Genomic DNA, 22,666 nt, shown 5'->3' on the forward strand with positions numbered 1-22,666 from the left:
GTCTAAGGTAGCTTCCTTCACTTAAAATGCTGTCTGTAGAGTGATGCCACAAATACTTGTCATGTGTCTGTCGCACATTGGGTGAATTTCCAGAAAGTCTACAAAGTTTAAATATGACATTATTGCAAGGCTGTTTTTGTACATAATAGTTCATTATTGTTACCTGTTAATAGACGATCGGGTGGCATGGTGGTGTAGTGGTTAGCACTGTCGTGTCACAGCAAGAAGGTTCTGGGTTCATGCCCAGAACGTTCGGGGACCTTTCTGTGCGGGTTTCCTCCAGGTGCTCCAGTTTCCGCCATGGTCCAAAGACATGCATTTAGGTTAACTGGCTACTGTAAATTGTTCATAAGTGTGAATGTGGGCTGTGTGTGAATGGTTGAGAGGAGAAAACCTCTATAATAATCCAGTAGAAGGCAACAGGAAATCACTACTGTAATTCTTCCCGAGAAACTTTGATGGCTGAAGCTGTCAGAACGGACCTGCCATCAGGCAGAACACTAAAGAAGAAGAATATATGATGGCAATATACACCAGAAAAATTGATGAAAGCATTCAAGCTCGACGGCCTTTCGATTTCATAAAATCGGTGAAATTTAGTCTCATCTCATTATCTCGAGCCGCTTTATCCTGTTCTACAGGGTCGCAGGCAAGCTGGAGCCTATCCCAGCTGACTATGGGCGAAAGGCGGGGTACACCCTGGACAAGTTGCCAGGTCATTGCAGGGCTGTGAAATTTAGTTCCCTCTGAAATTTGGTCATTGTGATATATGTTTATTTCTGTAATATCTCACAAAATATCAGGCCATTCTGTGGCTGGGAAGTTATTTAATTTGAGGGGATTCCCGAGCAAATAATGTGCATGAAATCGCTTGCTTTGTGCAGTCAAGCAGACAGAGGAAGTCCGTGTGTGCATGCGCAGGTTTACCTTCTTCTTCTTTTTTTGGATTTTACGGCAGCTGGCATCCACAGTGTTGCATTACTGCCATCTACAGGTTTACCTTGACCGTGCACTGACAGTTACATCATTCTGTCGCTCAATGAACAGCTGATCACACTGAGGTGCTCGCTGAGCGCCGATATTTATTATTAGTTTGGTTCTGTGTTTCCTTTCCTTCACAACATAACGTCTTTTCTTGTCGCTTTCTGTTACTATAGTCAGTTTTTCATGTTTCATTTGCATACTCACATCCTCCAGTTTTCTCTTCTGTTTCAAATTTGTATCCCACAATGCTTTGCGCAAACAGGGAAAGCCCACCATGTGATGCATGATGTAGTATCTTGAATTGGGTCATGGTGAAGCAGGAAAAAGTCATGGAGAATTTAGGGCCACATGGCCCTAAATTCATTAATTGTTCTATTTAAAAAAAAAAAAAAAGTAATAAAATTGGAAGTCTGTGATTCGAATTCAGTAGCTTTTGGTCCACTAAACAAAAATAATTGGTTGTCGGGGAAAATTCTTTTTATGTCCTACACTTGAAAAATCTGAAAGGCAGTCTACCTTTTAATATAAGCAATTAATGCTGTTTGTGTTTGCATTGGTGCATTTAACTCTGCTATTTAAGTAAAAGTTTAATTAAGTGCTCCACAAAAATCATGCATTCAGTAGGAACTTAAAATACAGTGGTGCTTGAAAGTTTGTGAACCCTTTAGAATTTTTTATATTTCTGCATAAATGTGACTGAAAACATCAGATTTTCACACAAGTCCTAAAAGTAGATAAAGAGAACCCAGTGAAACAAATGAGACAAAAATATTATACTTGGTCATTTATTTACTGAGGAAAATGATCCAATATTACATATCTGTGAGTGGCAAAAGTATGTGAACCTTTGCTTTCAGTATCTGGTGTAACCCCCCTGTGCAGCAATAACTGCAACTAAACGTTTCTGGTAACTGTTGATCAGTCCTGCACACTGGCTTGGAGGAATTTTAGCCCATTTCTCTGTACAGAACAGAGAACTCTGGGATGTTGGTGGGTTTCCTCACATGAACTGCTCGTTTCAGGTCCTTCCACAACATTCCGATTGGATTAAGGTCAGGACTTTGACTTGGCCATTCCAAAACATTAACTTTATTCTTCTTTAACCATTCTTTGGTAGAACGACTTGTGTGCTTAGGGTCGTTGCCTTGCTGCATGACCCACCTTCTCTTGAGATTCAGTTCATGGACAGATGTCCTGACATTTTCCTTTAGAATTCGCTGATATAATTCAGAATTCATTGTTCCATCAATGATGGCAAGCCGTCCTGGCCCAGATGCAGCAAAATAGGCCCAAACCATGATACTACCACCACCATATTTCACAGATGAGATAAGGTTCTTATGCTGGAATGCAGTGTTTTCCTTTCTCCAAACATAACGCTTTTCATTGAAGCCAAAAAAGTTCTATTTTGGTCTCATCCGTCCACAAAACATTTTTCCAATAGCCTTCTGGCTTGTCCATGTGATCTTTAGCAAACTGCAGATCAGCAGCAATGTTCTTTTTGGAGAGCAGTGGCTTTCTCCTTGCAACCCTGACATGCACACCATTGTTGTTCAGTGTTCTCCTGATGGTGGACTTATGACCATTAGCCAATGTGAGAGAGGCCTTCAGTTACTTAGAAGTTACCCTGGGGTCCTTTGTGACCTCACTGACTATTACACACCTTGCTCTTGGAGTGATCTTTGTTGGTCGACCACTTCTGGAGAGGGTAACAAAGGTCTTGAATTTCCTCCATTTGTACACAATCTGTCTGACTGTGGATTGGTGGAGTCCAAACTCTCTAGAGATGGTTTTGTAACCTTTTCCAGCCTGATGAGCATCAACAACGCTTTTTCTGAGGTCCTCGGAAATCTCCTTTGTTCGTGCCATGATACACTTCCACAAATGTGTTGTGAAGATCAGACTTTGATAGATCCCTGTTCTTTAAATAAAACAGGGTGCCCACTCACACCTGATTGTCATCCCACTGATTGAAAACACCTAACTCTAATTTCACCTTCAAATTAACTGCTCATCCAAGAGGTTCACATGCTTTTGCCACTCACAGATATGTAATATTGGATCATTTTCCTCAGTAAATAAATGACCAAGTATAATATTTTTGTCTCATTTGTTTAACTGGGTTCTCTTTATCTACTTTTAGGACTTGTGTGAAAATCTGATGATGTTTTAGGTCATATTTATGCAGAAATATAAAAAGTTCTAAAGGGTTCACAAACTTTCAAGCACCACTGTAATTTGCAGTTCTCAGTCAGACATTATTTCATTAAAATTCTTCATGTTCTCGGTCACTCATCTCTCTCTCTCTCTCTCTCTCTCTCTCTCTCTCTCTCTCTCTCTCTCAAACATTAGGTCCAAAATGGGTCTGGATAAAGAACCTGGGCTGATTCACCTAGAGACTACCATTTCCGAGACACGTAAGACTGTGTTTACTTTTAATTCCACTTCATTGACTTGTCAACAATCATGATCACTGAGTAATTGCTGATTCTTTTCCCAGGTTATTCAAATACAGCTCAGAGACCACTTAAAACTTCAATATGGTTATGTCTAATGCAGAAAAAAATTTGTCAAATTTTCACAGCTTGCTGGCTATTGAGCAACTTCCAGCAATCAAGAGTAATGGCATTTATAGGCCATGGCCATGTGACATTTACCCAGTCACACTACATGTGTGAAAGACCTGTGAGGTTTTTCTGAGCTATATAAAGCTGCTGAATGCTGGGCCTCTAGGGACATGGTCAGATGGACTTATACATTCAATATAGCCATCATAATGTCATCACTATTATCCTAGCACAGTCAAAAAGGCAGGAAGGTACTTAGCAGACAGATGTGAGGCTTTTTCCCCAAGCTCTCCCATCACCATTATCCCTGCACTACCTGGGGAGAACTGTTGCGGGATAAGAGAAATAATACCCTTGAGGATGTGTTATTGCAAAATAATCAGCTACAAAGGTGGTCTGATATCATTACGGGGGGTTATGACCATCCCAAAGTATTTTATTCCTCTTATACCACAGCTATTTGCCAACACTAACTATTTTTAATGAATTAATGACGTTGTAATTTTTTTTTCATTTCCTGTTACATTTAGTGTGATAGAATATAATATTTAGATTTGAATGACATCATAACATTTTGTTTTCTCCATGCATGAACCTTTTAAAACACGTGGAAATCAGAAATTTTGGGAGCACATAAACACTGCATCATTCAGGAAGGAAGCACAAATTAGCTCCAAGAGATGAATGAACTTTGGTCCACAAGGTCCTCCTTCAAGACCAGCATAAAAAAAGCCTTTGCCGGTGATCACAAGGATGAAGATATTGCTTTTAGGATGAGATTTTTCTTTTGAGACAAAATAGAATTTGTATTGTTTGGCCACGATGCTCAAATTTTAATCCAAATAACACCATCCAGTTGTGAAACATGGGGTTGGCAGCATTATGTTGTGGGTGCATGTTGCTGGAAAGGGGACTGGTGAAAACCCTTGAGAATATATATCACATCATAGGAAAGAGAAATACTGAATATCTAGAAATAGTGAAGCAAAATCTCAAGACGTCAGCCAGAAAGTTCAAAATTTGTTTCAACTGGGTCTTCCAGCAGGACAATGACTTCCAAACATACCTCCAAAGTTGTAACAAAATAGCTTAAAGGCAGCAAAGTGGAAGTATTGGCATGGCCATCACAAAACCCTAATGTAAATGCCACAGGACAGTTGTGGACTGAACTGAAAAAGCATGTCTGAGTAAGGAGGCCCACAAACCTGACTGAGTTACAAGAGTTCTGTCATGAGAAATTAGCAAAGTATTATGAGAACCTTGTCAAAAGCTACAGCAAGGGTTTGATTAAAGTTAAGCAATTAAAAGGCAATGCCACCAAATGACAACCCAGTGTACATAAACATCTGACCCACTGAAAACCTGATCTGAAAAATCTGGTGAAACCTATCTGTTATTTTGTAATGACCTCTTATGGAAATAAAGCAGATACCCGAACTGACTTAACACAGGAAGTCTATGATAATATAAAAGATGTAGAGTTTGTTTCAAATTGAGTTTGAATATCTTTATGGTGTGGTGAAGATAACGCCCATCCACTGGGTCCCCAGGTGGCGGACAGGGGAATGGCCTCCATGAGGTTAGCAGTGAATATGGAAATAAGCTGTCCCGGACCAAATTCCTGGGTTGCCCTTTGGCAAGGCATAGCACCCAGCAGCCACCCATGCTAGGGATACAGTGAAGCTTTTCTTTCGCGAAACCTACACATGTTGTATGCTGAACCTAGCCAGTGCCCTGTGGTAGCACTTAGGGCGGTGATAAACATACCTGTCATCCGGCCAACCACTGCAGCATGTCGAAACTGCTAACAAGTCTCGATCAACTTTCCTGCCAGTTAGACCACAGTCAAGTCATGCCGAGAGAGTGGTTCTGGTAATGCAAAAGCCAGTCTCACTTAAAAACAAACTTGCATGCAGTTTTGGATATGGACATCGATATTATTTCTCATACCGGCTCGAACGTCGCCCGGGTCAAAAAGGTTTGCGTTGGTACATCCACTTTCCGGTGTCCAGCGAAAAGTGAGCTAGGAAGACGAAAAACGATCAATATCACAGAATGGAATGTCAGGACACTTCTTGACAGCTCCAAAAGACCAGAACGACAAACAGCATTAGTTGCCAAAGAGTTAAAGAGATACAACATCGACATAGCAGCACTAAGCAAAACAAGACTGGCCAGTCACGGCAGCCTTGTAGATCACAGATACACATTTTTCTGGAGCGGAAGAAACGAAAACGAAAAACGTGAATCGGGAGTCGGCTTTGCAATGAGAAATGAAATTGCCTTGAAACTTGAACAAGATCCAGTACTGATAAATTACAGACTCACGATAATGAGACTCCCTCTACAGAAAAATACCTTTGCAACCATCATCAATGCATACGCCCCTACAATGACAAACCCTGAGGAGACAAAGGAGGAATTTTACAACAAACTTAGAGAGACCATGGCACTCGTCCCAAAGAATGATAAACTGATCCTAGGAGGTGACTTCAATGCCAGGATCAGAAAAGACACTGAAAACTGGCCCGGAGTTCTTGGGCAACACGGAATAGGAAAGTGCAATTCAAATGGCGAACTGCTATTAACCTTTTGCTCAGAACATTCCTTAGTTATTTCCAACACAGTCTTTAAGCGCAAACCCCACCATAAAGTTACATGGATGCACCCACAATCAAAGCATTGGTACCTCCTAGATTACGTAATCACAAAGCAAAAGGACCGCTCAGATATCCTCAATGCAAGAGTGATGAGGGGTGCTGACTGCTCAACTGACCATAACATGATAAGATCAAAGTTTGCCTTCTCCTTGAAAAAACAGCACTCAAAAACTGGGGCCAGATCACCGACCAAACTCAACGCTCAAAAGTTGAAAGACAAGGCTTTTCAGGTGAGCTTCACAGAACACATGGACAAGACAATGGACGAACTGAGTACCCTGGACACAAGCGTAGAAGGTGAATGGGAGTCACTTAAGATTGCTGTACTTGATACAGCCAAAGAACACCTTGGGAGACCAGAAAGGAAAAACCAAGACTGGTTCGACGATGATGACAAGGGGCTAAATAAACTGATCATGGAACGAAACATGGTGAAGATGAAATACCTACAAGTAAGTACAAGAAGGAACAGAGCTAGACTCATCAAAACTCGAAGGAAGCTTCAAAAGCATACGAGAAAGCTTACATCGCAGTGATGGGAAAAGAAAGCTGAAGGACTACAACTAGCTGCTGACAAGAACGACATGAAGGCCTTTTACGTCGGCCTAAGAGAGGTGTACGGACCACAAAAGAAGAGTATGACACAGCTGTTGGACGTAGATGGGGAAACGATCTTAGATGACAAAAACCAAATACTCAACAGATTTGCCCAACACTTCGGCCAGCTACTAAACATACCGAGTGACATAGACCATCAAGCACTAAACAGCATTACCCAGAGACCAAAGATACTTGAACTTGACGAGAAACCGAGCTTTGACGAAATGCTGAAAGCCATCGATGCAACAAAAGAAAATAAGGCCCCAGGCGTCTGTGGGATACCTACTGAAATATGGAAGTACGGCGGAACAAAGTTGAAAAGGAAACTTTACAAACTCATTCTGAAAATCTGGGAAAATGAGGAAATGCAGCAAGACTGGAAGGATGCAAATATCGTCCCTATCTTCAAGAAAGGTAGCAGAAAGGACTGTGGAAACTATCATGGAATATCACTTCTGTCAATCGCCAGTAAAATTATGGCCCGGATACTACTCAACAGGTTAGATGCTTTGCTCGCCCCCAACATATTACCAGAGACACAGTGCGGCTTCTGTCATGGTAGAAGTACCATAGACATGATCTTCAGCCTTCGCCAAGTACAAGAGAAATGCATGGAACAAAACATGCCAATGTATGCTGTCTTCATCGACTTCACAAAGGCTTTTGACACCGTCTCCAGGGAAGCCCCGTGAACTAATAAAAAAGGGTGAACGAACACAGGATTTCACAAAAAGACGTCAAGAAAGGTGGCTTTTGAACCTCCCAGTGAAATCGAAGGGAGCCGAGTCGAAGCATGCTCGAGTTTGCAGTGATCACTTCGTGAAAGGTTTGTATCTCCCTCTCAGCTATGGCCTTAGTGTTTTCCAAGTACTTTTCTTGCTGTGTGTCATTACTTTATGGTACTTTTTTTAGTCATGAAGCGCTAAAGTCCCCAGCTGTTTCTTTGTTTACTCCTCACAAAGCCCATATGCATGAAGGTCACAGCAAAATTCTTACCCAACCATACAGTTACAATGCATCATGATCACTTCTCCATCTTGTTTGACTAAGATCCAGGTCTTTAAACGGGTTTCTGATGATCTTTGTGAATGATTTACCTGAGAGATAAGAGCCAACACAAGTGAGAATCAAGCAAACTGTTGTTTGTTTACACTTCAACTTGCAGCGCTTTGTTGTAAAGACGTGAACAAAAAGCTTAAAAAAATACTTACACAGGCAAAAACAATACAGGATTCATTCAGCAGCGAATTGATCCCGAGGTCCTTTACCCAGCCACATACAAAAAAGTTGTAAGCCTCCATACTTTTCCATGCTTTCATCTGTTTTGTGGTGTAGAAGGACGTTTGCAACACCAGATAGTTCGAGATATCTGGGAACTTGACTGAAGGGTAGTTTTCGAGATTGTATGACAAATCCTTCTTTCCCAGACTGTAGGGGTCGATTCCATTGCACAGAGCAATCTTCTGAATATATCTAAAGCGAGCAGTGGCTTCTAGATTATGAGCATACTCTGATAAGTTATCGCTAGTTGTTTGCACTATGGCAGCCATTTAGATCACCGGCTATTTCACTTACGGTAAAACCGCTAAGAAAAGTCATGTAACTGAAACCCAGCAGTAGAAACAGAGATTGGCGCCACCCAGTGCACCTTAGGGATGTGAGACTGCCTGGGAAGATCAGGTCCTGGCATGGAAGGGACTTTGATGATAAGTATGTAATCACTTCACTATATTTAGTGAAGGGCTTTTTCTTTTTACACACCATCTCCGCTGCTCAGTGTGACTGTATTTTATGTGCTAACTGTGATCAAGCTCATCATTGCACATATTCGCAACATGCTGCCAGAGTGCTGTCAGATCCAAACTATATAACTAAGTTTTTGACAAATGATCAAAGAAAAAATCTTGCATAAAGTGTGCTCAGTCGCAGTGAACATTGCATATGGCTGTTTGAATGAGCATCTTTTTTATGAATGTGCTGTTCTAATAGAGAAGGACGTAGCACTTAATGTACCCTTGATAAGAGTCTTTGTAGAGTAATGCATACAAATAACTCAATATCAGTTAAAATATATTTTAAAATACTCTTTTAATCAAGGCTCTGTTCATAGAATTACACTGTAATGTTTGTGTCACACTGTCTTATATCTTGCCACGTAAGCGGTGTGTGGGTCAAACACCAAGAAATGAGGCATATTTTGTCCAAAATTAAAGTCCTGTGATGTACACAACATATGCATGGCATTACTGTGGCATATCTGGGGTTTGTATGGGGTTCAAGGGATGTAGAGTTATGGCGTACTGAGGCGTATGCTTGGCGTATGATGCACTGCTGCAGTGTAACTGTTTCGTTGGCATGGCATTTCGTTCTTACGTATGACATTGCTGCTGCATACCTGTGGCTTATCTGCAGCATTCACAGGCGAGTATAAAAGGGGTCCCACGCTGCACTCGTTGTCATTCGTCACAGTCATGAAAGCATCATGCCAGCGAAGAAGTCAGGACCCAAGAAGAGCAAGGGAAGACATCAGTCGCATCCACCCAGCCAGCTCCAGAGCCACCTTCATCAGACACCTGTCAACTAAGGCATTCGCATGGCATAATAGGTGTTCGAGCAAAGTTACTGCTACATCAATGCTGCGTAACTTTCGTTTTTACGGTGTACACATGACATATGGGTGACATATCAAAGCTGCTATGTATGTGCTATGGATTTTTAAGTGCGGACCCTGGAGTACAAGGAGATCGTGCTATGCATCCTAGAATATTAACTACATAAGCTGGCAATGCTGTGACGTTCCTTTCTTACTGCCACGTATCCTGATACGCCGTACATGTGCAAGGCTGAAATGCCAATGTGTGACACAAGCGTACAGTGGTGCTTGAAAGTTTGTGAACCCTTTTGAATTTTCTATATTTCTGCATAAATATTACCCAAAACATCATCAGATTTTCACACAAGTCCTAAAAGTAGATAAAGAGAACCCAGTTAAACAAATGAGACAAAAATATTATACTTGGTCATTTATTTATTGAGGAAAATGATCCAATATTACATATCTGTGAGTGGCAAAAGTATGTGAACCTCTTGGATTAGCAGTTAATTGGAAGGTGAAATTAGAGTCAGGTATTTTCAATCAGTGGGATGACAATCAGGTGTGAGTGGGCACCCTGTTTTATTTAAAGTACAGGGATCTAGCAAAGTCTGATCTTCACAACACATCTTTGTGGAAGTGTATCATGGCACGAACAAAGGAGATTTCTGAGGACCTCAGAAAAAGCATTGTTGATGCTCATCAGGCTGGAAAAGGTTACAAAACCAGCTGTAGAGAGTTTGGACTCCACCAATCCACAGTCAGACAGATTGTGTACAAATGGAGGAAATTCAAGACCATTGTTACCCTCACCAGGAGTGGTTGACCAACAAAGATCACTCCACGAGCAAGGTGTGTAATAGTCGGTGAGGTCACAAAGGACTCCAGGGTAACTTCTAAGCAACTGAAGGCCTCTCTCACATTGGCTAATATTAATGTTCATGAGTCCACCATCAGGAGAACACTGAACAACAATGGTGTGCATGGCAGGGTTGCAAGGAGAAAGCCACTGCTCTCCAAAAAGAACATTGCTGCTCATCTACAGTTTGCTAAAGATCATGTGGAAAAGCCAGAAGGCTATTGGAAAAATAGAAAAATGAGACCAAAATAGAACTTTTTTGGTTTCAATGAGAAGCGTTATGTTTGGAGAAAGGAAAACACTGCATTCGAGCATAAGAACCTTATCCCATGTGTGAAACATGGTGGTGGTGGTGGTAGTATCATGGTTTGGGCCTGTTTTGCTGCATCTGGGCCAGGACAGCTTGCCATCATTGATGGAACAATGAATTCTGAATTATACCAGCGAATTCTAAAGGAAAATGTCAGGACATCTGTCCATGAACTGAATCTCAAGAGAAGGTGGGTCATGCAGCAAGGCAATGGCCCTAAGCACACAAGTCATTCTACCAAAGAATGGTTAAAGAAGAATAAAGTTAATGTTTTGGAATGGCCAAGTCAAAGTCCTAACCTTAATCCAATCGAAATGTTGTGGAAGGACCTGAAGCGAGCAGTTCATGTGAGGAAACCCACCAACATCCCAGAGTTTAAGCTGTTCTGTACAGAGGAATGGGCTAAAATTCCTCCAAGCCAGTGTGCAGGACTGATCAACAGTTACCAGAAACGTTTAGTTGCAGTTATTGCTGCACAGGGGGGTTACACCAGATACTGAAAGCAAAGGTTCCCATACTTTTGCCACTCACAGATATGTAATATTGGATCTTTTTCCTCAATAAATAAATGACCAAGTATAATATTTTTGTCTCATTTGTTTAACTGGGTTCTCTTTATCTACTTTTAGGACTTGTGTGAAAATTCAGTGATGTTTTAGGTCATATTCATGCAGAAATATAGAAAATGCTAAATGGTTCACAAACTTTCAAGCACCACTGTAAATAATGCATGCTAAACATCTCCTCTGACCTCATCTGCATCTCAGATATTTAAAACATATTCTAGCCATTTCACTAAACAAATAAAATAGTAATTTGTCTTGCTGTGATAAATGTGATATGTGAATAGACACAGTAGTCTGTGATATTGGGTTGTATGTTTTTCATCCTTTTCAACACCTAGTAAAGGATATTAGCAGCACTCTGTTGCATTGGTCCTTGCTTTCTTTCAAAAGCCATAACATTCTGTAATGACTTTTTTTCATTACCGTTTCTTTCAGAGGCTCTGTATATCACCTGCAAGCTGCAGAACTGTACGGAGGCCAACAAGGGCAAACCTTTCCCCGGCTACATCGACCCCAATTCTCTGGTGGTGCAAGACGAGTATGTGTTTGTGCAGGTGAGTAATAAACGGAGGTGACATGGCAGGGGAATAGAGCTATGGCTTACCCTGAAGTGGTGACAGATTCACCAGACATTGTTAAAAAGACCATGGTAAAAGATAGCATCTATGAGAAAGACCTGGAATTGGCTTTGTGTGAGTTCACAGAGGTATCCCATGATCATCTTGTTCTTTTTTTTCCTGTTCCTGTCTAACTATAAAGCTCATACAGCGTGGGCTAAATTCAGGAACCGATTCAATGTGACAAAGTGACCAAGCAATTTAGAGCTGATAAATTGTCTCGAACACCTAACAGCATTTACTGCTTGTACTCACTGGTAAATTGCCACCTGGTCTAAAAGTAACCTCCTGTACTTGTATTTGTGTCTGTCTCTATTATCCAAAGGTGTCAACAGGCGGTCGGCCAATCTATTACGTGTCATCAAGGCGAGACCTGTTCACACCAATGAAGCTTCCCAAATATACACTTCCAAAGGTAATGCCTAGGCAAAACACTGACAGCATAAATATACATAAATGTATTCATTTAATGTTTCAGTCTTCTGATACTTTCAGAGTCTCTGATAAGCCGCACCATCATGCAAATGAAACCTAGAACATCTGAACTGTTTCTTGCTTGTGCTACATTATTAATTTCAACAACATATATTCCTCTTATTTTAACCTTCTTTTATATGACAATTAAATATGTTTCATTCAGTCTAGTTCCACAGCTCCTTGAGGTGTTTGTGCGGCAAAGCCTTCACGGTCTGTGGTAGATGAAATTCACAAATTGCCAGCATGTGTTTTCAATGTTAGCTGAGTCCAACAAGCTCAGATTAAAGCTAATAAGAATAGTAGTTCTGTGTCAGAGCTGGGTAAAGATAATGTCTCATCTCATTATCTCTAGCCGCTTTATCCTGTTCTACAGGGTCCCAGGCAAGCTGGAGCCTATCCCAGCTGACTATGGGCGAAAGGCGGGGTACACCCTGGACAAGTCACCAGGTCATCACAGGGCTGACACATAGACACAGACAACCATTCACACTCACATTCACACCTACGGTCAATTTAGAGTCACCAGTCCTAACCTGCATGTCTTTGGACTGTGGGGGAAACCAGAGCACCCGGAGGAAACCCATGCGGACACGGGGAGAACATGCAAACTCTGCACAGAAAGGTCCTCGCTGGCCACGGGGCTCGAACCCAGCCCTTCTTGCTGTGAGGCGACAGCGCTAACCACTACACCACCGTGCTGCCCAGAATAATGTCTGATCATGATTATTAATCTAATTTGTCACAGCGGGGCAGGATCAGCCTGGCTTTCCACATGGCCCCTTCACTCCATGCCACCACATTTATATTCAGCTGCACTTGATTATGAATGAAAATCACATTAAAAAGAAGAACTTTATTCATCATATGTACACTTGTGAAATTCTTGAAGTGAACACACACACATACCCAGAGCAGTGGGCAGCCATGCTAACAGTGCCCAGGGAGCAGTTGGGGATTAGGAGCCTCACTCAAGGGCACCTCAGCCTAAGGCTACCCCATGTGAACCTAACTATGTGTCTTTGGACTGTGGGGGAAAACTGGAGCACCTGGAGGAAACCCATGTAAACACTGGGAGAACATGCAAACTCCACACAGGAAGGCCCCCATCAGCCGCTGGGCTTGAACCCAGAACCTTCTTGCTTTGAGGCGATAGTGCTCACTACTACACCACTGTACCACCCAGTTAAGGTGAAAGATGCTGCCTTTTTATGTATGTAAATGTAGAAAATGAAATGTTTTGGGTGCATTTAGTTTTTTTGGGGGGTTAATAATAATAATAATAATAATAATAATAATAATAATAATAATGCTGAAAGGCCATGAAAAAAACAAATGGCCAGCAGGTCTATAAACAGTTTCATGGTGAAGTGCACTGTCAATTTTTCAATAGTAATTTTCACAATTGATGGCAATAACTTGCATTTTTTCCCACTTAAAGTTTAAGAACAAATTTACATTCATAAAAGAGAAGATTGGGAAATATGTAGAGGTTATACTGTAGTCAGTGTGTTCATTTGATCCCACCTCAATATTTCAAGTATGCCAAATATGGAATAACACGTGTGTGTGTGTGTGCGTATATATATAAAAAAAAAATCTCCTTCTCACCCCCGGCGGGGGGGGGGGGGGGGGGGTATCCATGTCATCCTCAAGCTCAGGTCCTCTACCTGAGGCCTGGGAGTTTGAGGGTTCTGCGCAGTATCTTCGATGTTCCTAGGACTGTGCTCTTCTGGACTGAGGCTTCAGATGTTGTTCCTGGGATTTGCTGGAGCCACTCTCCCAGTTTGGGGGTTACTGCCCCAAGTGCCCCCACTACCATGGGGACCACGCAACCCTTGACCTTCCACATCCGTTCCAGCTGCTCTTTCAACCCTTGATACTTCTCAAGTTTCTCATGTTCCTTCTTCCTGATGTTGGCGTCAGCTGGGATCGCCATATCTATCACCACCACCCTCTTCTGCTCTTTGTCCACCACCACTATGTCTGGTTGGTTAGCCAGGATCTGTTTGTCAGTCTGGAAGCTGAAGTCCCACAGAACCTTGGCCCTGTTGTTCTCAGCCACCTTCTGTGGTATGGCCCATTGGGACTTGGGTACTTCTATTCCATACTGGTTGCAGATGTTCCTGTATACTATCCCAGCCACTTGGTTGTGCCTCTCCATGTACGCTGATCCAGCTAGCATCTTACACCCTGCTACTATATGCTGGACTGTTTCAGGGGCTTCTTTGCACAGTCTGCATCTTGGGTCTGATCTACTCTGGTAGATCCTGGCCTCTATGGCTCTTGTGCTTATGGCCTGTTCTTGTGCTGCCATGATTAGTGCCTCTGTGCTGTCTGTCAGTCCTGCATTATCCAGCCACTGGTAGGATTTCTTGAGATCAGCCACTTCCTCTATCTGATGGTGGTACATGCCATGTAGGGGTTTGTCCCTCCAGGTTGTCTGTTCCTCCTCCTCCTCTGCACTCTCATCAGGGTTCTGCTGCCTGATACATTCACTTAGCAGTTCATCCTTTGGGGCCATCTTTCTGATGTATTCTCGGATTTTTGATGTTTCATCCTGGACCGTGGTCTTGACGCTCACTAGCCCTCGGCCTCCCTCTTTCCGCTTAGTGTATAGTCTCAGGGTGCTGGACTTGGGGTGGAACCCTCCATGCATGGTGAGGAGCTTTCTAGTCTTGATATCTGTGGCTTCTATCTCCTCCTTTGGCCAGTTTATGATACCAGCGGGGTATCTGATGACTGGTAGTGCGTACATGTTGATGGCTCGGACCTTGTTCTTACCATTCAGCTGACTTTTCAGGACCTGCCTTACTCTCTGGAGGTATTTGGCTGTGGTTGACTTCCTTGTGGCCTCTTCATGGTTTCCATTAGCCTGTGGGATGCCAAGGTACTTGTAGCTGTCTTGGATATCACCTATGTTGCCCTCTGGTAGGTCAATCCCCTCAGTCCGGATCATCTTGCCTCTCTTTGAGACCATCCGGCCACACTTGTCCAATCCGAATGACATCCCTATGTCATCGCTGTAGATCCGGGTGGTGTGGATCAGCGAGTCTATTTCTTGCTCGTTCCTGGCATACAGCTTGATGTCATCCATGTAGAGCAGGTGGCTGATTGTTGCCCCACTACGGAATTGGTACCCGTAGCCACTCTTCATGATGATCCGACTGAGGGGGTTCAGGCCTATGCAGAACAGCAGTGGTGATAGCGCATCTCCTTGGTATATGCCGCACTTGATGTTGACTTGGGCAATGGGTTTTGAGTTGGCCTCTAGGGTTGTCTTCCACATTTCCATTGAGTTCTGGATGAAGGTCCTTAGGTTCCTGTTGATCTTATACAGTTCCAGACATTCCAGTATCCATGTGTGTGGCATTGAGTCATAGGCTTTCTTGTAGTCAATCCAGGCAGTGCACAGGTTGGTCTGTCTCTTCTTACAGTCTTGGGCGACTGTTCTATCGACCAGTAGCTGGTGCTTGGCTCCTCTGGTGTTAGTGTGTGTACAAATATTCCTTTCTGTGCCTCGCTCATGTATTGAGCCACATGCTTACTCATTTTTGCCGCAATGATGCCTGACAGGGCCTTCATGTTGTGCAGAGACAGGTAATTGGCCGGTAGTTGGATGGGATGATTAGGACTGTCCTGCCTTGGGTTAGCCATTCTGGGTGGGTCCCATCCCTCAGCAGCTGGTTCATCTGTGCTGCTAGGCATTCATGGAGTGCAGTTAGCTTCTTCAGCCAGTACGTATGGATCATATCGGGGCCTGGTGCTGTCCAGCTCTTCATCTTTGACACTCTTTCTTGGACGTCTGCCATTGAGATGGTTCTTGTTCTGGAAGGTTGCTGTAGTCAGCTCTTAGGTCCACTAACCATTGGGCATCGGTGTTGTGTGATGCCTTTCTTTCCCATATGTCTTTCCAGTATTTTTCCACCTCAGCTCATCTGGTCAGGTGGGTCTGACCGGTTGTTGTTTCCCTGCCACTGAGAGTACACCTTGGCTGGTTCAGTGGAGAACAGCTTGTTTATTCTCCTGGCCTCTCCCTCCTTGGTGTATCTCTTCAACCGGGTGGCCAGAGCTGTTAGTCGCTGTTTGGCAGTTTCGAGTGCCTCTGGTATGGAGAGTGAGTTGTACTTCCTGGGTGCCCCTTTATTCACCATGTTCCCTTTCTGTAGTTCCATGCTGCCTTTATCTTGGCCTCTAATCGTCTCTTCCATGGTGGATACTGTTTGTTATGTCCCGAGCCCACCTTGTGTCCAAGCATCTTCATGATTACTGTTGCTGTACTGATGGTTCTTGTGGAGATTGTCTTCAGAGCAGCATTCACATCTACTAGTAGATCTTCTGAAGGTACTTGGTAACTCAGCTTCGGTATTCGGTATCCAGGTTTCCAGTTGGGTCACGATCTTCCTTCTCAGGTCAGCAGCAGTTGAGGCTGTTAGCTGTTGGGGCTTGGTACCCAATCTCTGGTTGTGGGGATGATGATGACATCTCCCCACTGACCTGTCTTCCTGGCTCCCCTCTGATAGTAATCAGAAGCAATGAATGAAGACTTATATATATCAGCTGAATAGTACAGTGGTAATGCTCACTGACTACGTCTTCAACTCGTTCAGTATCATGCTAGCTGAATGGAGTATCAGATATACCACTCAGCACCAGACAATATTATTTAACAGGGTGTTTCAAAAATTTGATATTGAGATGTAAATATCCCAGAAACTACATAGCCTAGGCAAATGAAACTGAAGAGAATTAATGTTGAGCAATATAAGATTTATTCCTCAAAATTTGAATGAGAAACTCAAAGGTACAGTATGTGGATTCCATGAACGATTTCACAAATTTTCAATATGCGTGCCTTCTGAGACACAGACACACACAGACAGCTTTCCTCTTTGAACTTTTTGTGTCATGTCCAAATCTACATTGCAGTTGCTGCATTTCTAGAGAATTCTCTCATAAATGCACGCTGCACAGTCTTCTTCGATTGTGTTCGAGTGTACTCTAACACACAAAACGCCTTTTCTTTTCCAGTGAGTGGCATTTCTATATTTAAAAAGATAAAAACACAAAACATTAAACATAAAATTTTGACCTGTTTCCACACATGCTGTTAAAATTTGGGGTCAATTGAACGAGAACTGGCAAAGTTATTAGATTGTGAAATTATATTAAATTTTTTGAAACACCCTATATTTCAGTTTGGCAGTAATGTTGTTTTTCTGTAAGTAGACTAGGTTATTAGCATTGAGGTTCGAAAACTTTATTCATGGTGAAGAAAAAGAAAGATGTTTCAGTTGAGGAAACGCATATTTTTCAGAACTATATATTATAGAAAATGTCCGAAAATGTGACCCAGGTGAACACCCCCCCGCCGTCACACATGTATCACAAGATCCTAAAGACTCTAATCTGTTTGAATATGTGAAGTGATTTATTACAATTTGTCTCAAGACAATATCTATACCTACTTTTTCTTCCCAGGACTTGCATGTGATCAGCACGGATGAAAATCGGGTGGTGGCAGCGGTTCAGGAGTGGAATCAGAATGATACCTATAACCTGTATGTCTCAGAGGCTGGAGGAGTGTACTACACACTCGCCTTGGAGAACGTTATGAGCAGCATGGGACCAGAGGGTAACGTCATGATTGACCTATACGAGGTATTCCAGTTTGGCTCATTCAAAAACTAAATCTAACTCAGACAATTCCTTATTCATTGAGGGTCAGAAGGGTGATAATGTGTCCTTTTAAACTTTCTGTTCTGCTTCCTCATTCCCTTTCTCACGTTAGCCAGATTCTGAGTGTAAATATGCATGCCATCACATACACAAGACCCAAACATGTGTGCTACCTCATTTATGTTAATGTATCCGCATCATCTCTCTGACATCTACTCAATTTTGATCTTGCTAAGCACAGGTTGTGCATATAGATAAGCTAACATGAATCCCAGTCTCACCCTATCTTATTATCATATAATTACACTGTTTATGATAGCATTTGCCCTGTAAACCTGGCCTGGAGAGAGGAATCCATTACCTTGATTGAGGTCACCACCTATCACCATTAGCATATGCTAAAAATTGCCGCCACCGGCTAGATTAAAGTCCTCAGTTATTGAGTATGTAGTGACTTCCTGTTCTGCTTTGTTCTTGGTTTGTAGGTAGCAGGAATTAAAGGAATGTTTTTGGCCAACAAGAAATTAGATGATCAAGTGAAGACGTACATCACATACAACAAAGGCCGAGACTGGAGACTGCTGCAAGCACCCTCTACTGATCTACGAGGGAACAGCATCCACTGCATGTTGGTGAGACAGAATGAGAAAAGAGGAGTGTGTATGTGTGTGTGAGTCTGTAAGTTATGAGGGAGGATGGGTGACAAAAAGGAACAGCAAGAGATGGTAGGAAGACTGCGAGAAAGAGAATGATAATGAGACTGAGAGCTCTTGTTAAATGCCGCCTGTCTAAAATGCACCTAATGTAGTCAGAGTTAAGCATCAAAAAGAGCAATGCTCATCACACTCACTCGTCAAAGTCCAATGGCATGGCATCAACATTCCACGAAAAGGTCAGGTGACATAAGGTATTGAGCTGCCTCTATTCTCAAAGGAGATCAGCAGTTTCGTCGTGGCAGCATTGCTTCTTTCACGACTCATTACCACACACGGTGAATTATTTGAATATGTACATGTGAGGCGGCACGGTGGTGTAGTGTCATACTGTCGCCTCACAGCAAGAAGGTTCTGGGTTCGAGTCTAGTGGCCGACAGGGGCCTTTCTGAGTGGAGCTTGCATGTTCTCCCCGTGTCTGTTTGGGTGTCCTCCGGGTGCTCCGGTTTTCCCCACAGTCCAAAGACATGCAGGTTAGGCTAATTGGTGGTTTTAAATTGAATGTGAATGGTTGTTTATCTCTATGTGTCAGCCCTGTGATAATCTGGCAACTTGTCCAGGGTGTACCCCACCTCTCACCCATAGTCAGTTGGGATAGGCTCCAACTTGCCCACGACCATGCACAGGATAAGCGGTTACGGATAATGGATGGATGGATGTACATGTGAATATGAAAGGAAGAACCTTTGTATTGATATTAGCCGAAATCCCAACTGTACTGTTAGAACTGGAGGAAGAAGAAAGCGTTTAGCTGCATGAAGCAACATGTCAAAAAAGCGCTACTTTGTTTACTGCACAGCAGTGTTGTAGTCGAGTCACTAAGGCTCACTTTACACGGGGACGGTCTGAAACAAAAACGCAAAAGTCCGTTTTTGTTCTCACTTTTTTCCGCGTCTACACGACCGTTTTCAAGGAGGAAATCTGCGTCTATACGGTGACGCATAAATGTGTGGAATTCAATTGGATGTTGTAATAGAGTGTGCCGAGCGGATGGAGTAGTCAGTCAGAATGATGAGCAAAACAAGGAAAATTCTTGTACAAAAATAGTTTTCTTTTTATTCTTAAGCCGGCAGTTAACACAAACAGGACAAACAAACAAACAAACAAAAAAAAAAACACTGATGACAAAACCAAACAAAAAAAAAAATTCTGGGACAAAATGCCCACGCAAGCTAGGCTACTCTGGCATTACTCACACAGAGCTCAAGTCATGCATCCTCTCCCTGCCGAGGCCATCTCCCCAATGAACAGTGCAGCGCATATTTAAAAGACTACGGCACAGTCTTAACACAATTAAAATCAATCAACACATCTAGACAGATTTTAACAGTTCTAAACATTTTCACTGCATGCATTACACTCCTACAACAATGTGCAGACCTTAAATATTACAACAAACACTTACGTAAGATTTGTAGACCATTTCTCTCCGCTCTAATGAGCTGCTTTCCCACGCATCACGGAAGAAACCTGGAAAAGCGCTTTCAGACCTGCACTCTGCTTTGGTCCCGCACCCGGAAGACTACAGCAGGTAAATGGCTACAAACATTTCTGGCTGATGTTAGATAAACTCTAGCAGAAAAGGATTCAGATGTTAAACGTGTGCACTTAATGAATCTTTACACGCTATTGTTTATAGTGAAAACTAATAAATGCTTGTGCTGTTTAAACCTGTCGCGTCTTTTACTATGAACACGTGTACCAAACATTTCAGGTTTACATATCTAAAAGTTGTAACAAATGTACCCGTAACAAAACATACTTGTAAAGCCCCCATTACCAAACCCACAACACAGATTGTATTTGGAATGTCTTTGCAACTGTGGTTTAGTCCATTGCACTTGAACATTGAAACATGACCAGCGGGAGGAACCGCTGTTTAGTGACAGACGCATTGCGCTCTGTCACAGATGTGCATGCCAGGCGGTGCTGTGAAAGACCTCCGCTATGTCTGCACGCATGCGCAACATCTTCCGTCTTGTCTGATCTGCACATCTGCGCCGCGAAAACTTTGACTACTCTGGTAAGTAAGAAAGTAAGTAAAAAAGTAAGAGCATACTATACCCGCCTCTGTTCATTAACGGTATATGTGCAGATTCGGTATAGATGTTCGAAGGACTCCTGGACGTTTATTAAAGCTGCCAGAGCAGCTTGAAGGTCCGTTGGATCGATGTAATCAGACATGCTCTTACTTTTTTACTTACTTTCTTACTTCCCGGGCTGGCATGTACAGTATATGACATATGTATGACGTAAACGCGTACCCGACGTGAGCAGATCTGAGCAGAGTTTCGCGTATTGGGTAGTTTAGACGGATATGCAACGGGGGCCGTTTTTAACTTATCCACTTTGGAAGGCGTTTTCAATTTTATCCGTTTTTCAGCCTCAGAAACGCCGTCCCCGTGTAGACGAAAGGCACTTCCGATAAAATATTTAGTCGTTTTTACCCGACAGCGTCCTCGTGTAAACGGGCCCTAAACCTCAAGTTCAAGTCCAGTTTCGAGTTCCCAGTGTTCAAGTCCAAGTCATGAAAGAAAATTTCGAGCACTGAACTCAGGGACCGCACATCTCACTTTACCTCGCTCATTTGCACTATTCTGCACTACCTCATCTTAACAGCTGCTAGTTTGTTTATACTGCTTATTTCATGTTTACCTGCTATACCTCAAGTGCCCTTGACTGTTTTGGTTATTTGAACCAATTTTTATGTGTGTGTGTGTGTGTGTGTGTGTGTGTATGTGTGTGTATATGAGTGTTTTGTTCATATCTAGAGTGTTTATACTAATATTGTCTGTTTGAGTGTTTAGTCTGTGTTATCTAGTGTTTACACTGTTTATATTGTCTGAGTGTTTAGTCTGTCTTGTTCTTATCTAGTGTTTATACTGTTTATTTATACTGTTTATATTGTTTGAGTGTTTAGTCTATGTCTAGTTTCTATCTACACTGTAAAAAAAAATAGTTGAGAATACTTGAAATTTCAAGGCAGCCGTCTGCATTAAGAATTTTATGTTTTGCCAATGATGTGCCCATGATAATCCAAACTATGATAAAACTGTTATCTTTATTAAGAATTCTTAATTAAGTCAATTTTCAATTCCTCATTCTGCCAACATAGATTTCTCTTTTTGCTGAACAGTGGCATTCACAGTAGTGCAAAAAGGCAATTGAGGTTATCAAAATTTTTTTTGGGGGGGGGCTTTTTTCACCTCTATTTGGATAGGACAGCGTAGAGACAGGAAATGAGCGGGAGAGAGAGAGACACGGATCGGGAAATGACCTCAGGTCGGAACCAAACCCGGGTCCCCGGATTTATGGTATGGCGCCTTATCCACCTGAGCCACGACGCCTCCGGAGGTTATCACAATTTATCATTAAACTATACATGCCTTTTTTCATTGTTCTACACAATTACAAAACTTCAATATTGAAATAAAGTTTTTAAAACCCACATCGTGGGTATGGCGTCGTGGCTCAGGTGGATAAGGCGCCATACCATAAATCCAGGGACCCGGGTTCGATTCCGACCCGAGGTCATTTCCCGATCCCTCTCTGTCCCTCTCTCCTGCTCATTTCCTGTCTCTACACTGTCCTATCCAAATAAAGGTGAAAAAAGCCCCCCAAAAAAGTCTGATAACCTCAATTGCCTTTTTGTACTACTGTGAATGCCACTGTTCAGCAAAAAGAGAAATCTATGTTGGCAGAATGAGGAATTGAAAATTGACTTAATTAAGAATTCTTAATAAAGATAACAGTTTTATCATAGTTTGGATTATCATGGGCACATCATTGGCAAAACATAAAATTCTTCATGCAGACTGTTGCCTTGAAATTTCAAGTATTCTCAACTATTCTTTTTTTACAGTGTAGAGTGTTTATACTGTTTATATTGTTTTTTTTTCAATTATTCTATTTTTATTCTATTTTTATTTATTACATTGCCTGTTTGCACTGTGGGTCAGAGAGGACTGGTATTTCATCTGTGCTGTATGACGAGCATGTATAGCATATTTGACAATAAAGTTGACTTGACTTGACTATTGATCA

The 22,666-nt window shown here is 42.3% G+C and overlaps 1 protein-coding gene across 2 annotated transcripts in view; it reads left to right on the forward strand.

Annotated features, from left to right (window-relative positions):
* LOC132866184 (VPS10 domain-containing receptor SorCS1) overlaps positions 1-22,666 on the forward strand; it is a 508,739-nt gene that overhangs the window by 385,326 nt on the left and 100,747 nt on the right. For both annotated transcript variants that reach the window (XM_060898794.1, XM_060898795.1), the window contains exons 6-10: positions 3,337-3,401; positions 11,575-11,693; positions 12,082-12,171; positions 17,712-17,891; positions 18,395-18,541. In XM_060898794.1, coding sequence (XP_060754777.1) covers positions 3,337-3,401; positions 11,575-11,693; positions 12,082-12,171; positions 17,712-17,891; positions 18,395-18,541 — 601 coding nt within the window. The remainder of the gene's footprint in view (positions 1-3,336; positions 3,402-11,574; positions 11,694-12,081; positions 12,172-17,711; positions 17,892-18,394; positions 18,542-22,666) is intronic.

This window comes from Neoarius graeffei, chromosome 18 (genome assembly GCF_027579695.1).
Source record: "Neoarius graeffei isolate fNeoGra1 chromosome 18, fNeoGra1.pri, whole genome shotgun sequence".
NCBI lineage: Eukaryota > Metazoa > Chordata > Actinopteri > Siluriformes > Ariidae > Neoarius > Neoarius graeffei.